Source organism: Brassica rapa, chromosome A07, assembly GCF_000309985.2.
Source record: "Brassica rapa cultivar Chiifu-401-42 chromosome A07, CAAS_Brap_v3.01, whole genome shotgun sequence".
Lineage (NCBI taxonomy): Eukaryota > Viridiplantae > Streptophyta > Magnoliopsida > Brassicales > Brassicaceae > Brassica > Brassica rapa.
In genome coordinates, this window is record NC_024801.2 from 12,098,728 (window position 1) to 12,116,295 (window position 17,568).

At 35.2% G+C, this 17,568-nt stretch overlaps 3 protein-coding genes across 5 annotated transcripts; all 3 read right to left on the reverse strand.

The window, feature by feature from the left end:
- Positions 1–387: 387 nt before the first annotated feature.
- LOC103829148 lies at positions 388–1,857 on the reverse strand. The gene is made up of 3 exons (XM_009104814.2): positions 853–1,857; positions 706–774; positions 388–631 (listed from the first exon to the last, which is right to left on the reverse strand). Exons 1-3 carry the CDS (start codon positions 1,543–1,545, stop codon positions 617–619), a joined length of 777 nt encoding a protein of 258 aa, XP_009103062.1. The 5' UTR covers positions 1,546–1,857; the 3' UTR covers positions 388–616.
- Positions 1,858–4,153: 2,296 nt separating this feature from the next.
- LOC103829150 (LEAF RUST 10 DISEASE-RESISTANCE LOCUS RECEPTOR-LIKE PROTEIN KINASE-like 1.1) lies at positions 4,154–12,029 on the reverse strand. Of its 2 annotated transcripts, XM_033275165.1 has the most exons (5): positions 11,663–12,029; positions 5,790–11,022; positions 5,669–5,710; positions 5,349–5,591; positions 4,154–5,284 (listed from the first exon to the last, which is right to left on the reverse strand). In XM_033275165.1, exons 2-5 carry the CDS (start codon positions 6,427–6,429, stop codon positions 4,332–4,334), a joined length of 1,878 nt encoding a protein of 625 aa, XP_033131056.1. In that variant the 5' UTR covers positions 6,430–11,022; positions 11,663–12,029; the 3' UTR covers positions 4,154–4,331. The 2 variants fall into 2 exon arrangements, with proteins under 2 accessions (XP_033131056.1, XP_009103063.1); XM_009104815.3 differs by having other exon boundaries at positions 5,790–12,029.
- A 3,048-nt stretch (positions 12,030–15,077) lies between these two features.
- On the reverse strand, positions 15,078–17,563 carry LOC103829151. 2 transcript variants are annotated; one of them, XM_033275411.1, is made up of 3 exons: positions 17,545–17,563; positions 17,155–17,313; positions 15,078–17,067 (listed from the first exon to the last, which is right to left on the reverse strand). In XM_033275411.1, the coding sequence occupies exon 3, from the start codon at positions 16,183–16,185 to the stop codon at positions 15,319–15,321; it is 867 nt and encodes a 288-aa protein (XP_033131302.1). In that variant the 5' UTR covers positions 16,186–17,067; positions 17,155–17,313; positions 17,545–17,563; the 3' UTR covers positions 15,078–15,318. The 2 variants fall into 2 exon arrangements, with proteins under 2 accessions (XP_033131302.1, XP_009103064.1); XM_009104816.3 differs by lacking the exon at positions 17,545–17,563 and having other exon boundaries at positions 15,113–17,067; positions 17,155–17,512.
- Positions 17,564–17,568: the final 5 nt, after the last annotated feature.

Below are 17,568 nucleotides of genomic sequence, written 5' to 3' on the forward strand. Positions count from 1 at the left end.
ACGAGTGAAAGCACCATAACTCCGGAAAGCGGGAAAAGAAGTTTCAAGTCCCCCACACAAGCATTTGGTCTCAACTCAATCTGAAAGAACATTGAGCCAGAAATCTCTCTTCTTCACACATTAAGCTGTTCCTAGATCTGTAACTGCTTGTATAAGTAGATGAAGAGACAAGTCTTTTGTTTTATTGACCTAATCTCACAAAAGATTTTTGGGTTTTCCTCTGTCGGTGCATCAATGTTTTTTCCACGCAGAGCATATGAGAAGATGCTCAGCGATATATGAAGCGTGTGAAAAATCTGAGATCTAGCAACCTCTGAAGCTATTGGTTCTTGGTGTAAGATTTGCAGTGTGATCACTCTGAAAGAAAGAAAAAGCTTTTTTTTTTTCTTTTGTGAAATGAAACTGTATTATATATTTAATCAACCGGAACCTACACATTCTCCAAAGCTTTTTGTACAGTTTATTCAGAACAAGTTGGGAAGAAAAAAAATCATTAACAAAACGAGAAATTAGCAGAACAGGACAGGGAAGGGAGCTTCAAGACTTGACCCAATTTCAAAAGATTGACAACTCTTTGAAACTTCACGGCAACTGAATTACATAATCTTTTACATCATCATCGCTGTATATTCTTTAAAAAAGCAAAGAGATTCATTCAGAACTTTTCAAAAACTACAAAAAGCTGATGGATTATTATCATCATACCTTGGTTTCTTCAGGGACCTTATAGGCATCAAGCGTCACTTCACTCAGATAAAACCCAGGATGCAAGCTCTGTATCCATGGCAAAGCAAATAATCAACTTTCAATCACATCAGATCAGATCAAGAAACTGAACAATCCGAGACTTACGTCGAGCTTCTTCTGAACGGTCCTCGGCCGCTTCTTTGGCCGGCGCGGTGGTCGGTGCCCAAGAGCCGCCATGAAATCCTCCTCGATCTCCTTCTTCGACAGCTTCACGGAGAACTTGCCCCGCCGCATCATCATCTCCTTCGCCGCCGTCTCGGCTTCCACCACTCCGCCTCTCTCCTTCACCCTCGGCGGCGAAGGATTCACTATCCTCTCCGAAACAGGCTCCTTACACGCGGCCCTCCTTTTCCTCAGATTCCACGGCTTCGCCGGAGAAACCTTCTCGCGGCCGGACTCGTCGGTCTTCCCCTCTTCTTCTTCGTCCTCGAGCGCGTGTTCCCTAAACATCGATTGCGTGATCTTATCCCTCACCGTCTTCAGATCCGACATGATCTTCACCCTGAACTCCTCGATCCCTTCTTCTTCCTCCTCGCCGCCGTTCTCCACAGATTCGAACGGTGCGCGGCGGTGCTGGTTGTTGATGCTCCTCCGATCAGACGGGATCGAAACGGAGGAAGCAGGGAGTTTGAAAGGCGGAGATCGGCGTCGGAGTCGGTGATCGCCGGAACCGATCCTGGAGCACATGAGATGACGCTGACTCCCCCACTTCAAGTCCGGGAGCGTGAAATTATGGAGACTCTTCGGTCGCTCCGTTCTCCTCCTCGTCGGCGTCGTCATCTCACCGCGTAATACCATTGATCGTTGCACTCTCTTCTTCTTCGAGAATCCCAAACGATATCGACCAATCTGTCTCTTCTTTTTAAACTTGAGGATTTTATCGCCGGAAAGTTTTACCGGCGGTGGTGTTTTTTTTTTTAATTTTTCTCGGGTTGGTCTATTGTTAACGATACAGCCAAGGGAGAAGCCACAGCTTTTTTCTTATATATACGGTAAAGGGAGGGTACTTTCGGAAAATGCAGATTATGACAAATTTTATTTATAATCTTTTCTCTTAGCCTAAACATGTATAAATAACTCTCTTTTTTTTAATCAAACATGTATACGCCATATAGTAAGTCAAATACTTCAAAAGAAATGACTTTGACCATACTTTTGGTAGATAAGCTTTTATTCATGACTAATTTTTTGAAAGTATATGGTGTATCGAAACTTAACTATCTAATTTTATGTGGGCTTATATACCAATGTAAAAGATACATGATTGTTCGCAATAAGAATTAGATAATCCAAATCGCGTGATCACATAAACAGATAAATCTGGAATGGTAGATTTTTTTCCGTATTTTATCTTATCATAATGCAATGTGTGGGTAGTATTTCATGCCTGAACTATAAATTGTACATTGAACAATTTGATGTCGATGTTTTCATATTAAAATATTTTAGTAAACACTGATTTTGTTTTTTCTTCCACTTGAAATAACTTCTCACATTCTTTAACAACGAAATCTTCCATAAAGCGGTTGTTCTATTGTAGTTTTGAAAGGATTATGTTTGGATAATAGTGTCGTTAGGATTTGTATAAAACAACTGTGATTTATCTTACATTCACTATAACCACAAAACGATACCTCTAAATTAAGATGATAGAAAACTCATGAGAAACACTAGACCATCACCGGCACAATTGCTGGAATCCACACTTCGGGTGTACCAAAAATTCAACAAACCTTTCTCTAAGGCTCTTTCTCAAAAAAAAAAAAAAAATACAATTCAACAAACCATCCTAAAGTGACTTAAGATATCACGACCGATGAAAATCAAAGGAGAAAATTGCTACCAAAGTTTATCTAACTTGAAAGTTTTTTTACCTATGATTTTTTTTAAAGGAAATGATGTTCTTAACTTTAAATCTTATAATGAATATGACATAAGGTGAGTTTTTAATTTCTAAAATATTTTGCAATTGACAAATTAGAGACTCAAATATCATATACATATATTTATTTTGTTCCCACTAATTGGAGATGGATTCATCAGTCCAAGAGGCTCATCAACCCGGTTTAACTCTGTGCCCTGAAATCGGCTCGATGGCACAACTCAGACGCCACGAGCTCGGCTTCATAGCTCGGTGACTAAAGCAATGACCCGAAGGCTCGTCCCAATCGCACGGCCCAATCACTCGGCCCTTAAACCTGACCCAACTCATTAGGGCAAAGAGAAGAAGGATTTCGTGTATAAAAAAACAAGGGCAACAAAGAAAGAGATCAAGACCTGAACACATAGAAACTGACAGGTAGAAATTAAAGTTTGTCTACTCTTACTCTTTCTTGATAACTCCGACGAATGCCGGTTTATTTCTCCGTTTGTTCACTCTCTCTTCCGATCAATAAAATACCTTTGAAATAATCCACAATACATTTTGTCTCTCCTTGTCTAAGCCGACTAAACTCAGATTCAACACCACTCAAGGGTTTTAGTTCTGCGGAGATGATTGAAAATGGGAGCTCCTACTTGGATTACCGGAGCACTAGAGAAGCCACCTGAAAAGACGGAGCCACCCCAGTTTCAGTTTGACTATCTTTCTTATGATTTCCTGAGTCTAGTTGGTGGGTGTTGATTTTATTTGGGAAACTTTCCTGGGTCAAATTATGTGATGATGATACGTGATTTGTGTATGCAACATTTTTTGTTATTGAAGCTCATTGCATGTTCGATCAAGACTCTCACTGGAGCTATGCGTATAGGTTCTAACAAGCTGCATCTGTTCGAATTCTTAGGTAGTGTGAAGTGTGATCATTACAAGCCTACATAATAGGTTTTAGTGGAATGTATCGAAATGGCTTTCACCAACCACTATATTTTTTCTGCTGAGATTCGTTTGACAATCCGTCCCGTGGACTCTATACGTTCTATTGTCTTCAGGCTGGCTCTGCAGAATATTGACTCCAACCCCTCACTTATGAGCCCTCATTGACTCCATAATTAGGTTGTGGTGCGCTTGGTGTTACTTGAACTCAAGATCTCACCTTTTAACAACCCTCCCACACATTCACCAATTGATCTACATGTCAATTGGTGACAACTCGTCTAGTGAGAATGTTGTTAAAGGATGAAGTCTTGGGTTCGAAGAGTGCCAAGCGTGCCAATAATCTACTTGAAGAGAGCTTTGAGCTTACAAGTGAGGGGTTAGGATTGATGTCCTACAGGACCAGTCTGGGATCCACGGGACGTTGTTACAATTTGTTTCTTCAAGTAATTTTGCCTTGTCATAGGATGAGATTAGTTTCCCAATAATCTCCTATGCTTCTGCTATTAGGGATCTGTTGTGTCTTTAATTGTAATGGATATTCTGGTATCATGCACAGGTCTACTTCTCAGTTTATAACTCTATCAATTAAGATGTGAGTCAAATTTTTGTTTTTTTGTTAGAACCTTTTGAGTTAATATTACACACAGTTACATATGATGAGTATGATAAACAAAAGGTAGTGCAAGTTATGTCACTATGTGCATTCTCTCAGTACCTACGGCTTCACTACATGCTATATTGAGAATAAACCAATACCTCATGATGGATCTTAGCAGTCGTAGGCGCTAATATTCGGTGTAGTTGATTTACTTGTCCATTGGTCAGTCACAGAGATCGGTGAACGTGGAAATTTCATATTCTTTATAAGCGAAGCCTCGTCCCACTCCGGTGGTGAAGGATAAGAAGTTAGCGTCTCTTCTTTGCGATCTTCCTTCTGGATTCCCTTTAGCTCTTGCACAACTTGTTCCATTCTCGGCCTCAGTGTACTGTCTTGCTGCAAGCACCTAAAAGCCAACTCAGCCACCATTGTAGTCATTTTACAAACTCCTTCATTCTTTCCATATCCAAGACTCTTATCAATCAGCTCGTGTGTCGCGTGGTTCTGTATCTTGTTTATAGCTAAGCTCGACAGGTTTATCTCACTCTTGCACCTGTTTATATCAACAGCAGGCTTCGACGATATCAGCTCGACAAGAACCACTCCAAAGCTGTATACGTCACTCTTGTCGGTTAGATGATAGCATCGATGATACTCGGGATCAACATACCCCGGAGTACCCTGAGGAGCAGTTGAAACATGCGTTACATCACTCGGACACAGCCTCGATAACCCAAAATCAGCTACTTTGACTCCGAAGTTACCGTCCAGGAGAATGTTTGCAGTCTTGACATCACGGTGAATGATATCAGAAGCGTGGAGGTAAGCCAACGCGCTAGCTGTTTCTATGGCGATGCTCATGCGCATCGACCATGTTAAGAAGCATTTGTTTCTCGAGTTTTCGGTTTCGCCATAGAGATGATCTGCAACCGTACCGTTTGGAACAAACTCGTAGACGAGGAGAAGCTCTCTGCTGCGGCGCGAGGTGCAGCCGTAGAGGGAGACAAGGTTCTTGTGATGGAGACGTGTGAGGATCTCTATCTCGTTCATGAACTGCTCGAGTCTTCTGTAGTTGTGCTCGTAGAGACGCTTCACTGCAACTTCTCGCCCATCACGCACTTTCCCTGAGATCAGAAAAGCATAGGTCAACTTCACTTTCTACAATGGGTAGTGCTTTGATTATCTTACCATAGTAGACAGTGCCAAAGCCTCCATCTCCTAGTAACCTGTCTTTACTGAAGTTATCTGTTGCTTCTTGAAGTTCTTTATAGGAGAAGATTGGTAGCTTAAAGAAGACATTGCTAAACTCGACGTCGGATTTGGAGTTGTTTCTAGATAGGAGATCTGAACTTGTTTTCCTTCTGTGCATCCTATGGATGGTGATAAAGAGTGCCGCCAAGATGATTATCAAGATGACAGATCCTCCTATTCCTGGATAGAGTTAGAGAGGAAGTTGATTCAAAAGTTTGAGAAAGATGAAACTTGGGAGAAGTAAATTGAATTATTACCTAATCCTAGCTTTAACTTCTCTCCTTGGTGGTTGTTTGGTCCTGCAACAAAGAAGAGGTAAAAATTGAATTATTGTCAACTCCAAATGTTTCATTCATCATTCATGGTATTGTATCATACTTTTGGTTCCCCCAGTGCAGCGAAACTTGTCGTTGATCATGTTACATTCTCCTCCTCGTCTATAGCAGCGATGGCAGCTTCCAGGCAGGTCTATATGAAGAGAGAAAGTCGCATTAAGATTAGACTGGTTCTTGTTTCTTGGAATCACCCAGCTCTCTGGAGACTTGATAACTGAGCACCCTGAATGTTCTTCCAATTTGGAGTAGTACAAGCTGCTTCCTCCTCCTTGGCAATTTGCATAAGTGAAACCATTCTTCCTACTGTTGTTGCATTTGTATAAATCGGTCAACTCGAGCCATGGAGAATCAGGAATAGAGAAGCTTGACAAGTCAGTACAGGACCCTGTTTCCAAGCTTTGGTTAAGCCTTGGGTCTGTAATGGTTATGGTGTTTGCTTGAGAGACGCTTATGACTTTATACCATAACCCTTTTTCCTCAAGCTGTATCTCTGGAAAATGGTGATCACTGCAGTTCAGCTTGAACAAACCGCATCGTGACTCCATGTCTGTCCTAAAGAAAGGGAACTTGAAGTCGAGGCTTCCACAGGAGAATGTGCGGCAACGTGTCCGGTTCCTGCTTTGAGCTTCTGCCATGAGAAAGAGGAGGAAGAAGAAGAAGGCCAACACAGAGATAGTCTTCATTTGTTGTTGTGATCTACAAAGAGTATCAAGAGTTTGGTTCTATCTTTGAAGAGATTGGATTATAACTCTCCTCCTATCCTTGATGGTCCTTGTCTAAACAGTATTAAGACAGGTGCGTTGACTTTTTGAAGGATTCAGACAGAGCTACAGAGGAATAAGAGTCGTTACAAGAGAAGATGATGAAGATTTGTGATGGCAGTTTTAAAATTTTTTTTGCAGTAGTCGTTGAATCTTGCAGCTTTATTGGAAAAATAAGATATGAGGGTGAGTTTGACCGGAGACTCTGGTGGAATGGGAAACTTTCAATTCAATAGAACTGTGTTGCATATTCAAGAATCAAGATTTGACCACGCATCGCCCATCTTCCATTTTTAAAACGTTATAAGCATTGAAAGAGAGACTTTTGGTTTTGTCTGCTCTTTAAATTATCCGGTTTAAAGATAATACCCGAGCAAAAAATCATTGTAAAATGTAAATGATATGATTTATTATTATTTTTGATAATGATGTTGTGGTATACACCAAAGAAGACAAGATGTTTGATTATGAAATTATTAAAGATGGCGACCAACTTGAACAATAGAGAATAAGTTTTTAAAAAGATTTGTAGAGCTAATGAAACACGTTCTCTGTAGAATAAGGACGACACGAGGGCTGCTGCTCATGTTTCGACTAATTTGATTGTATCGAGTTATAGAGTTTTTGATTAACTGAAGATTTTTTATTATTCACTGATGATGAATCTAATCGGTTATACAATATATCATTAATTAAAATGAACATATAGTTAAGCAAAACATTTCAAACTTAAGGACTACTATCTTTGTTCTTGACATCACTCCCACGACTAACCTTGGAACTAATTTGCATACTATTATTACGTACGGGATGATGAGGCACGAACTTTTGGGTCTATGATGATTGGTTGGAAGTCAATTTTAGGATATTAAATTTAGAGCTCCTTTTAAAAACTGAAGTTGGTCAACTCTCTTCTGCCATTGTTTGTTTTTACTTTTGGTAAATCTCCTAAAGAAAGTCTTCCATACCTGGAGCTGGAGCAACTTTTTTATTCGGTTTAGTTTTTAGTTTTTTTTTTATGATGGATAATTATGCTATTACAAATTATAAAAAATATTACAAACGATTCTAGAGCCGACAATTCAATCTACTTTATGAAGATTCACCATTGACTGCATCACAGTCGTCATATAAGATTCATGTTTGACGGTACTTAGCATATTTTTTGTAAGCATTTTCTCCATCAATTCGTACTAAAAAGAAAAAAATCTAAATGCTGAGGGGAACCTTTGTGTGTGAATCACACTATAGAGATAAATCTCATGTTAATAGGAAATAATATGTGGTGGTAGTATGAATAAATACTGTATAGTGTATAGGTATTTTCCAAACATATTACAATGTTCAAATAAGTAAAGGTTAAAAGATTAGAGCACTTTCAATGTTATTTTTTTATGGAGTTGACTTTAGCTTAATCTTATATATAAAGTAAAATTTTCTCTCTTCTTATGACGTGGAATAGGGATTTGTTGACATGTGTCCTCTTTTTTTTTTTTACATTTTAGATTCTTCTTCTTTTAGATTATTGCAATTTGGTTCACTATTTTCTAATTATGCACTATCTAATCCTTCTCACACTAACCATCATCATTTGAAGTTTGATAATCTATTTTATTGTTCAAAAAATTGCAAAACGAATAAAGAAATAAGTAAAAAAAATATAAATGTATTTTAAATATTTAATTTATTCACAGCTAAAAATAACATAAACTTTTGCTATTTTATTATTATTTACTATTTTCTATTATTTCATTTACAACTAATTATTTATCTTAATATTAACTAAACTAAAGCAGAACACATAATCTAAACATAAAACCTCCATAATCACAGAGAAAAAAATACCAAGGTAACAATAACTCAATAAAGGTATAGAGCTCAAAGGCGATCAAAAACGAAAACTAACTTACCCCACTTTATCATAAAGTATCTTGGCCAGAACAATCAAAAATCATAAAATTGTAGAAAGATAATTTTGAGATAAAGCAATCCCTCGAATACAAAGGAGCTTGATCAATGACCAATGCAAAGAACCAAGAAAGCGGGTTAGAGGAAGAATAATCAACAGAAGGCAAAAATCACCACGAATCATGAAGAGACATACATAACGAACGATAATCACAACCACCAGCTAAGAGGTAAGAAGCACCTCACAAACTAAACAAGCACAAACAAGACGCCTATGCCGATGAAGAACCACAAAGCTCTGGATAGAAGGGACCAAAGCTCCAAGAGACTAATATCACACACTTATACTAAGGGAAGCAAGAGAAAAAGAGAACAACGTGAGTGAGGGAGAACGAAAGCTAACCCCCAAGAAACTAGAGCCAAGACTTGAGACCAGAAACAATCTTCCAAATCTACAGAGCATACTCGGAGGAGAACACTATCCAAACCTGGAGAGTGCCAAACATGGCGAAAAGGAGAGTCACAGAGACACAAGCAGCGATAAAAGCTGCAACGAGATGAGGGAACATAGATGGAAGGGTAGACAAAACAAAATCATTAAATCGTGGAGCCATCCTTGAGCTATAGAAGTCAGATCACCAAAAACCATATCTTGAAAACCAAGACGAGAAAAGACTATCGATGGTAAGCCAACGACGATAAAACAACTTCAGAGACGACTAAACTCTGACCCAACCTAAGGAGATGCAGTTCCTAACATGAGCCAAAATCTAAGGAAGAAGAGAAGAAAAAGGTGAAGAAGAACAATAGCACATATGTGAGTCTTTTTCGGTGATGGTAAGAAAAAGACTCACAGCACACCGGAAAGGTAAACGAAATGCATAGATAGTGATGGCTCAATGTAAAAATATAGGGAGAGAGCACAAAACATCTTTAAAAAGTAATGTTCAAATAATTGGAAAAAATATTAATTTTTATCCAGAAACTATTAGCCTTAGAATCAACAAATGCACAAATGTAAAATTATTGAAATTCAATTTGCATTACATCACAAACTCATTTCACCACTAATAATTACTATTATACCCACAACAACATACTATAAAAAAACAAACACATAATATTATACCCACAACAACACACTATTAGAAAAACAAACACATAATATATTAGCATATCACCTATTACTACATAATATAATAAAAATACAAAATAATACTCATAGCAAATAAAAACGATCACATAATTAGTTAACTATATCATCCGAAAAATAATAATTAACAGCAATAAAACAATATTCTGCAAAGTGCGGACATGTCCCTAGTTTTAACTATTTTAGAGTAAAAATGATACAAAGAGTACAAATATGGAATATTAGAGAGAATGAGTCTAGGTTTAAGAAGAAGAAAAATACAATACGAAGATAGGAGAATCGTAAAAAATCAAGTAACGGCTAACCCTTTTTTTTTTGAAACTGAAGTAACGGCTAACCTTGAATAATTTGTTTTTGTGAGATGTAAAGTGTAAACTACATGAATTACGTGACTTCCAAATTAAAATTACAAAAATAAAAGGATGACTAAACTTGAATGATTGTTGTTGATTTAAAAGTCAAATCTCTCACACCAATAACTTTCGCCAAACCCTAATATATCTTCTCTAACCCAAGCGCCACGTTTCCATTTTGAAATAAAAATTTGTCAACAAACCATCAATTTGTTATTCGAAATATTACGAAAAAATATTCCTACAAAGACTAAACTATCAGTCATTATACAACCAAATTCAAAAGGCTTTCTACAAGATATTGTGAATGCTCTGATTTCGTTAATATTCTAACTTATTTATATTTCTGTGGTCACTAATTAAAGAGTAACTAGAGGTTGGCCCGCCCTACGGGCGGGTGAGTTTACATTAAAACTATTTTATATTAAAATATTTTATAATTTTATAAAACATTTGAAATTTACTTTATATTAGGAATAATAAATAAAATTTATTTTTATTCTAAATTGTAAATTTTATTAAATTTGTTGGTTTGAATTGGAAAGACGACTAACATAAGTTACAAAAAACCACTAACATTGTTTTTTGTTAGAGAACACAAAATTATTATATTAAAATTTTTGGTAATTGTAATAATTTATATTCCTATTTGATTTCCATTTCAATTTTTCATTGAAGAAAATATAAAGTATGAATAACTACTATTTTTTATATTGTTGTTAACTATTTTTCCTATTGATTTGGGTTTCATGGATTTTTCTTTATGTAAAGTTGGTACGATGATTTAATGTATTGTATTTTATAGTTTTGTCATGATTGTTTGATTGTTATGTGTAACAATTCTTTCGGGTGATTATAGATGATCTATTTTAGTTTTATCATGTTTGTTTGATTGTTATGCGTAACAATTCTTTCGGGTGATTATAGATGATTTATTTTAGTTTTGTATAGTGTTTGTTTTACCTGAGTCTGATGCTTTCAAATCCGTTGGCCCCATGAGGCTTTTTTACCATGGCATTGGGTGTAGGTACCTCTAATAGCAAGTTCTGCTTCACCTTGTTACGGTGCGTGCAAATGAGTATGTTCTCAGGTGAATTGCATCTGTCACAACAAAACGAATTGAAAACAGAGTTTATTCACACATTCAAATATCATTCACATTCAATGAGATCATGCTATAAACCCAAAAAAATCACAATCAATCTCTTTGAAATCAGAACTAACGCATAACTATCATCATCAAAACAAATGAATGTGCAACTAAGATCTTCATATAAACCCTAAAATTTACGAACCAGTATCGCACATCAGAGAATAAAGATGAGATATACAAACCACCATGTCCACACCCATAAGCTCCTCCACCTTTCTTCACAGTTCTTGCTTCCCAAAACCGTAGAAGTCGTGTCACAACAGTCTCCTTACAACAGCCGGTCTTCAAATTGGAGAGCAGCATGTTGGTTATCCCATGTCTTTGAAGCGTTTCAGTGAAAGCTTTTGAGATATAAGGATTTGCAGAGATTGATGACTTTCTCTACAGCTCGACGAAGGGACATATATATATATATAGATGCAGCTTTCAAATCGAGAGATTCAGTTTGCTAGCATCGAAGGAAACCTAAATCAAATCGTTAGAACCCTAGAATACAGAGAAATCCCAAATTTAAAATCTCTCTCGCGGCGACGAAAGTTTCAAGAGACGGAAGAGTGAGAACTATGGAGAGAGATTGAAGATGATTACCATTAAGATGGATTGAATCGGAGAGGATGAAGAATCAGAATCTTTATTTTCTCTAGCTCTAGGTTTCAAATTAACTCTTCCGTTTCCAAAAGCCAAAAGCATTTTTAAGCTTATTTCCTTTTTTCTTTCCGTATCATATTAACATATTGGGCTGCGAAATGGTTCAAATGGGCTGGACAGCCAACTTATTTTTTTAATTGCAAGCCCACTCCACCAGTGACGTGGCACTTTGATTGGTCCTGATTATTTTGACCATGTGGATAACCTTAGACCATCTCCAATGGTACTCTATAATTTTCTCTATATTTCACTCTAAAATAGAGTAACTCTATTATAGAGTTAAATTTTCTCCAATGGTTCACTCTATAATAGAGTTACTCTATAATAGAGTGAAATATAGAGTATTCTTATTTTTTCACTCTATATTTGGAGTAAAAAAATAAGATTACTCTATATTTCACTCTATTATAGAGTAACTCTATTATAGAGTGAACCATTGGAGAAAATTTAACTCTACTAGATCCTTTCTCCGCGCTACGCGCAGATAATATATTTAAATTTGTTACATTTATCATTTTTATTTGTATGTGAATTTTTCTATATTAAATTATATATAACTAATTTTTAAAATTATTTTTTTATATTTTTAGTTTGAAGTAAATATTTCTATTATATGCAACACAATTAACTAATAAAATATGAAGAATCAAGTCCAAAATTTTAGAGTTATGTAAAAAATATATAATTATGTATAGAACACAAATTATCTTAGTTTAAAAGATCGGAATCTCATCTCGAATAAATTTACGAAAAGAAAAAGTATTCCAATAACCTACTTAAAATATAAACTTCTTTTTCAAAAAAAAATGCGTACTTAACAATATTTTTTTACGTGTAATAGTTGAAAACTGACAATTGAATATCGATCTAGAATATTATTTTAATATATCTAATGTAAAATATTAATTGTAATAAACAAATTTTGAATTTTGTAATATTACATGAATTAGAAGTCTTTAAAATCTAAAATCTATTTTATTAAAATACTATATTTTTTATTCATTTATTATTTTGACGTTACAAAATATTGCTTTAGTTTTATTTGTATATTAATTTTTTAATAATTTAGTTTCTTTTTAAGTAATTTTAAAATTATCAAGAATATAATATATTTAAAATTATTTATTTAAATATATCCAAATATGATGTCTCATTTTTATGTGTGTTTGCGTTGAGCATATTTAATTTGTAATTTGTATATTTAATAACACCTTATTGCGTGTCGTTCTATGGTTTTAATAAATGTGTTGTTATTTCATTTTTATTACTACTAACATGATTTTTTTAGTGATCAGTGATAATGTATTTTTAACGTTATGTATTATATTTTATAGTATATTTTTTAACTCTTCGTGCTGGCACTTTTTTTAAAATCATTTTAATTAGATAATAGGTTTAAAGATGTAAATAAAACTGTGTATGTTGTAAATTTAGACTTTTTAGTGTAGCAAAGCACTATCAATTAAGGAAATTATATTATGATTTTATTTTCCTAAATCTTTTTTCTGTGTATTTTTTTTGTTTTATTTTGTATTTTTACAATTTTATCGCATTATTCTTTAATTGCAGAGAATTGATATTTCCAAATTTTGTTTCATATACCTGAAGTCGTCGGTTGATTTTTGTTTGTTTTCTTTTTCTAATTATACGTACAGTTCGACCGTTTCTTCTTTTTTTGGATCAAATTACTAATATCATGAGATAGAAAAGTTTAAACTCTAAGAATGGAGTGAGTATTTGTGCTAGAGAAAACTTATTTAACCACTAATATAGTGAGATATTATAATATTAGAAGGTATGGAAACTCTTCTATGTTGTCCTACGCTGGACATAATTAAGTTGTTGTCAGTTGATTCTATATTTGTGATAACTGGAAATACATCTTTATGTCTTCCTTAGATCATCCTTAATTGGTTTACGGTTCGACCATTTCTAATATACTGAGAGTAACATAAAATTAGATGTTGATTATCTCCTCCCAATTAGGAATGCATAGAATGAGAGAAATTCAAGATGAGACCTCTTTACAATTTTGTCCTCATATCTATATAGAGTTAGTAGATTACTCTATCTGTTTCAAAATGTAATCATTTTTAATTAAAATCTGTAATATTTAAAAGTTATTGCTTTAGAAAACTGCCATTTAATATATAAATTTAATCAATTACACAGTAATTTACATAATTTAATTGGCCACACAATATCCAATAAATATAAAGTTACATTGAAATATAAAAACAATTTCCCTACCAAAAAAAATACTTTTAAACCATTATATTATAAAACAAAGAGAATATTTAAATTATATTGAAACATTAAAATAGTAAAAATCAGAAAAGCTGAAATCTCAACGTCGATCATTTACGTTGGCCATGTTATTGACTTTGAAGATAACGTGAATGATCAAGAACAAAAAGATTGATTTTAGCTTCAGTCTTCTTTTTTTTAATAATTTTACCAAAAAAAAAAAGAACAGGAAGATGACTAATAAAAAAGATACAGACAGAGTACTGTAAAAAGGTGTTGATCACAATAGCAAACATTATAGTCGCAAAAATAATCAACTTTATATTAAATATTAGTCAAAAATAATAAAATATATAATATTAATAAATTTCATTTTAAATATAATTTAACTTTTAAAAAATTTATGTTGCACATGGTGCAGGAACACACCTAGTATTATTTGAATTTCAAAAACTATCTGATGCACTGACTTTTTGTGACAAATCAAATTTAAGGAACTGAACAAGAGATTGAGAGGAGTGATGTGGAGAGGTACAAAGAGTCTTCACTTGATGAGTTATAATGGAGCATTGAAGTGCCATTGTTGTAGTCGTAGGAGTTACACCGATGAAGTTGGGTAGACGAACAGTTTTGGAGTCGTTGGAGACGTCTGAGGTGAGTAGACTAAAGAAAAAGAAGCTATAAGTTATACAATGGGCTGACTATTTTGATGGGTTTGGATGGTTCGAGACCCATCATCTAAACATTCGCGATGACGTGGCAGTTTGATTGGTGAAGAATATTTTGTCCTATGTGGCACTTCTAAGAAGCCTCAAAATTAGTAACTTTTATATAGTAGGATGAGGCAATAAAAGTAAGTTTCAAAGATTATTTTCCTTTTTGAAAAATTGAAAGTAAATAATAAATACTCCAGCCGTTCTAAAAGATCCATGTTTTAGAATTTTTTCACTTTTTAATAAAATATATTAAAATTTAGCTATAAATATATAGTTTTTTGTAATTTTATATTTTTTATATTTTTAAACTAATAAATTTTAAAAAAATGCAATTAATGTTTTTGAACTTCACAATTTTTCATTATTAGTTGACAAAAACTACATTGAAAATGTAAAATATGTATTTTTTTGAAACAAAAGTTTTTTCTAGAATATAAATCTATTAGAAAGAGAGAGTACTTTTTACACTAAAATAACATTATTGAAATAAAATCTACATACATGATAGCAAAATATTTACAAAAAAATCTTGAGGTCATTTACAGTTTACTTTGAATCTTAATTTGGTTTATACTAGACCGGACCGTACCAATCATTTGTCATTAATACAACTCCCAAAGAGAATCATCAGCTTCACCGACGGCGTCTCACCATTGTAACAACGTCTGACTCAGTCAGTTCCGTCATCGCACCGTTAACCATCCTCATGTCTCCAACCGTTATCTCCCCGTTGGCGTCATCCTCAACGTAGATCTTGTCAACGCCACCGGCGTTAACCCTTACGATCTTCCCTAGCAACCTCCCCGGCTGTCTCCATTCCGCGAGCAAAGTAGGCATTCTGAAACCTTCGCGTGCATCCCACGCACTCACTTCCACGGCGTCGGAGCCTTTCTTCTCCGCGGCTAATAAAACCGCCGGAGACAAGGACGAGGAAACTCCGTACTTGTTGAAGAAAGAAGCCACAGCATCATGACTTCCTTTTAGATCAAGATTGTCCCATAGCTTTACGACTCCACTTGAGCTGAACCCACCAAGATCAGGCCACGACAACAAGTCGCCGAAGCTACCACTGCACCGACGCAGCCATGGTACATTTCCATCTATACCCTTGTCGTCATTGTCCTCGTAATAACTAAATCTTTTAACGCGTGAATCTCCATTGACCGAGTCGTCTTCTTTGTCATCATCGTCTTCTTCATCGTCTGAGGAGTCTAAGGAATAAGATGAGTCGGAGTCGCTGTCGTAATCATAGAGAAGAAATTGGGAAGGTAGAGACGCGTCTACATTTCTTAACCTAAGGACTAACCTTTTGATTCTAGTAATGGTGAATGAAGCGAAAAATGAAAGTAGCAATAAAGCGCCCAATTTCAAGAAACAATAAGCATGATGTAACTTTCCAACGCCGGAGACGGCAAACGGTCGAGGTAATAACGACGGGTCGTTCATCGAGTTTATCTTCACGTCAAAGTCGCTAATTCTGTTAATCACCGGTACCTCCATGAGGGTTTTTCTTGGATTGAAGATTGAGTTTCTTTTGCTTGGTTATAACGAGGAAAGAGAGTTAGAGAAAGAGAAGAGGTTTTGGCTTTAGTGGTCACGCGCGTATTTAACAGAAAGAAAGATACATATGATGTGGCAGATAAGTATAGGATAGAATTGTAGAACGCGTAGGAAAAAGGTGGCGGCGGATGCTTTCGAGGAAGTGCAGGCCAGAAGAGATAAGAGCCCACGTTACATGAGTCAGCTGCTTGCCATATGTGATATGCACGTTTCATATTTGACGAAGTCCCCTACCACATTTACGATTTAGCGTTATTTAGGGGAATTTAGCCACATATTGATCAAAATTCATTATAACTTTACTATAAAGTATAAACCATTTGGCGGCGGATTTATCGTAATATGGAATCTATAATTTTAGAACGGAATAACATATAGCTTGCAATTTATTAATAACTATCGAATAGAGAACGGCTGATTTTGCGCCAATTGGGTTAATATCTCGTTGCGCGAGAAGGTTCGGAAGCCACCACCCCCAGTACTGGAGCCTAGATTTTGGCCAGCCGATAGCCAGCTCACTAGGTCTCCTATGTGTGTTGCCAAACCTCCTTTTTAATTACCGTGCTTGGAAAAGAACGACTTTCTTGTAACCCCTAAACTATATATTACTTTCAAAACAGACAACACACAAGATAAATTTCTTGATATCTTGTTTACCAAAAAAGAAAAGAGTTTCTTGAGATCTTGTTTACCAAAAAAGAAAAGAGTTTCTTGAGATCTTGGCTACTCGAACAAAACCCATCTCTTTCAAAGTATTTTGAGGAGCCTAAATTCACATTGCTCTTTTCCAAAGTATCTTGTACTTTTTCCCAGGAAGAAAACCTAGAGATTATGTGCATCAAGAAACATTATCTCATAGCATATAATCAAATATATTTCAATTGTAAAAGAAAAACCCGACAAGAATACCTCAAGACTCTTGAACTATGTTGGTCTCATCAACAGTAAAGTGAACCACTTCTTTGGAAAAACAAAAACTATCTTCACAAGCTGAGAGAGCTCGTCTTTCAAACTGAGCTGCCTTCAAGAAGCTTGAAGTTTCCTGGCTGTCTTCATTAGTTTCTGGAACTGCTCACAAAAGAGAGGTTTACGTAGAAACTTGAGTGCCTCTTAACATTTTAATCACTCTTTCTCGCATTCTTTCCTCTTACTATTATCGCGACCAAGATAAATAATCACGACAGTTAAACAAGCTGCGATTTCAGCGAGAAGATAAGAAGAGACAAGATTTTAATTTTATGTATCAAAGAATATTATCAGTTTATCACTGAACCATAAGTTACCAAGTATGACTTTTACCTTCCCTGATAGGGATAACTTTTC

Bases quoted from the DNA above. Each gene is read 5' to 3' on its own strand.
- LOC103829151 (XM_033275411.1), bottom strand. From the start codon at position 16,185: ATGGAGGTACCGGTGATTAACAGAATTAGCGACTTTGACGTGAAGATA.
- LOC103829150 (XM_033275165.1), bottom strand. From the start codon at position 6,429: ATGAAGACTATCTCTGTGTTGGCCTTCTTCTTCTTCCTCCTCTTTCTC. The intron at 5,711-5,789 runs GTATGATACAAT...TCTTTGTTGCAG, and splicing joins CTGCACTGGGGGAACCAAAA to GACCAAACAACCACCAAGGA. The intron at 5,285-5,348 runs GTAAGATAATCA...TTCTGATCTCAG, and splicing joins CTTTGGCACTGTCTACTATG to GGAAAGTGCGTGATGGGCGA.
- LOC103829148 (XM_009104814.2), bottom strand. From the start codon at position 1,545: ATGGTATTACGCGGTGAGATGACGACGCCGACGAGGAGGAGAACGGAG. The intron at 775-852 runs GTAAGTCTCGGA...CCATGGATACAG, and splicing joins CCGTTCAGAAGAAGCTCGAC to AGCTTGCATCCTGGGTTTTA.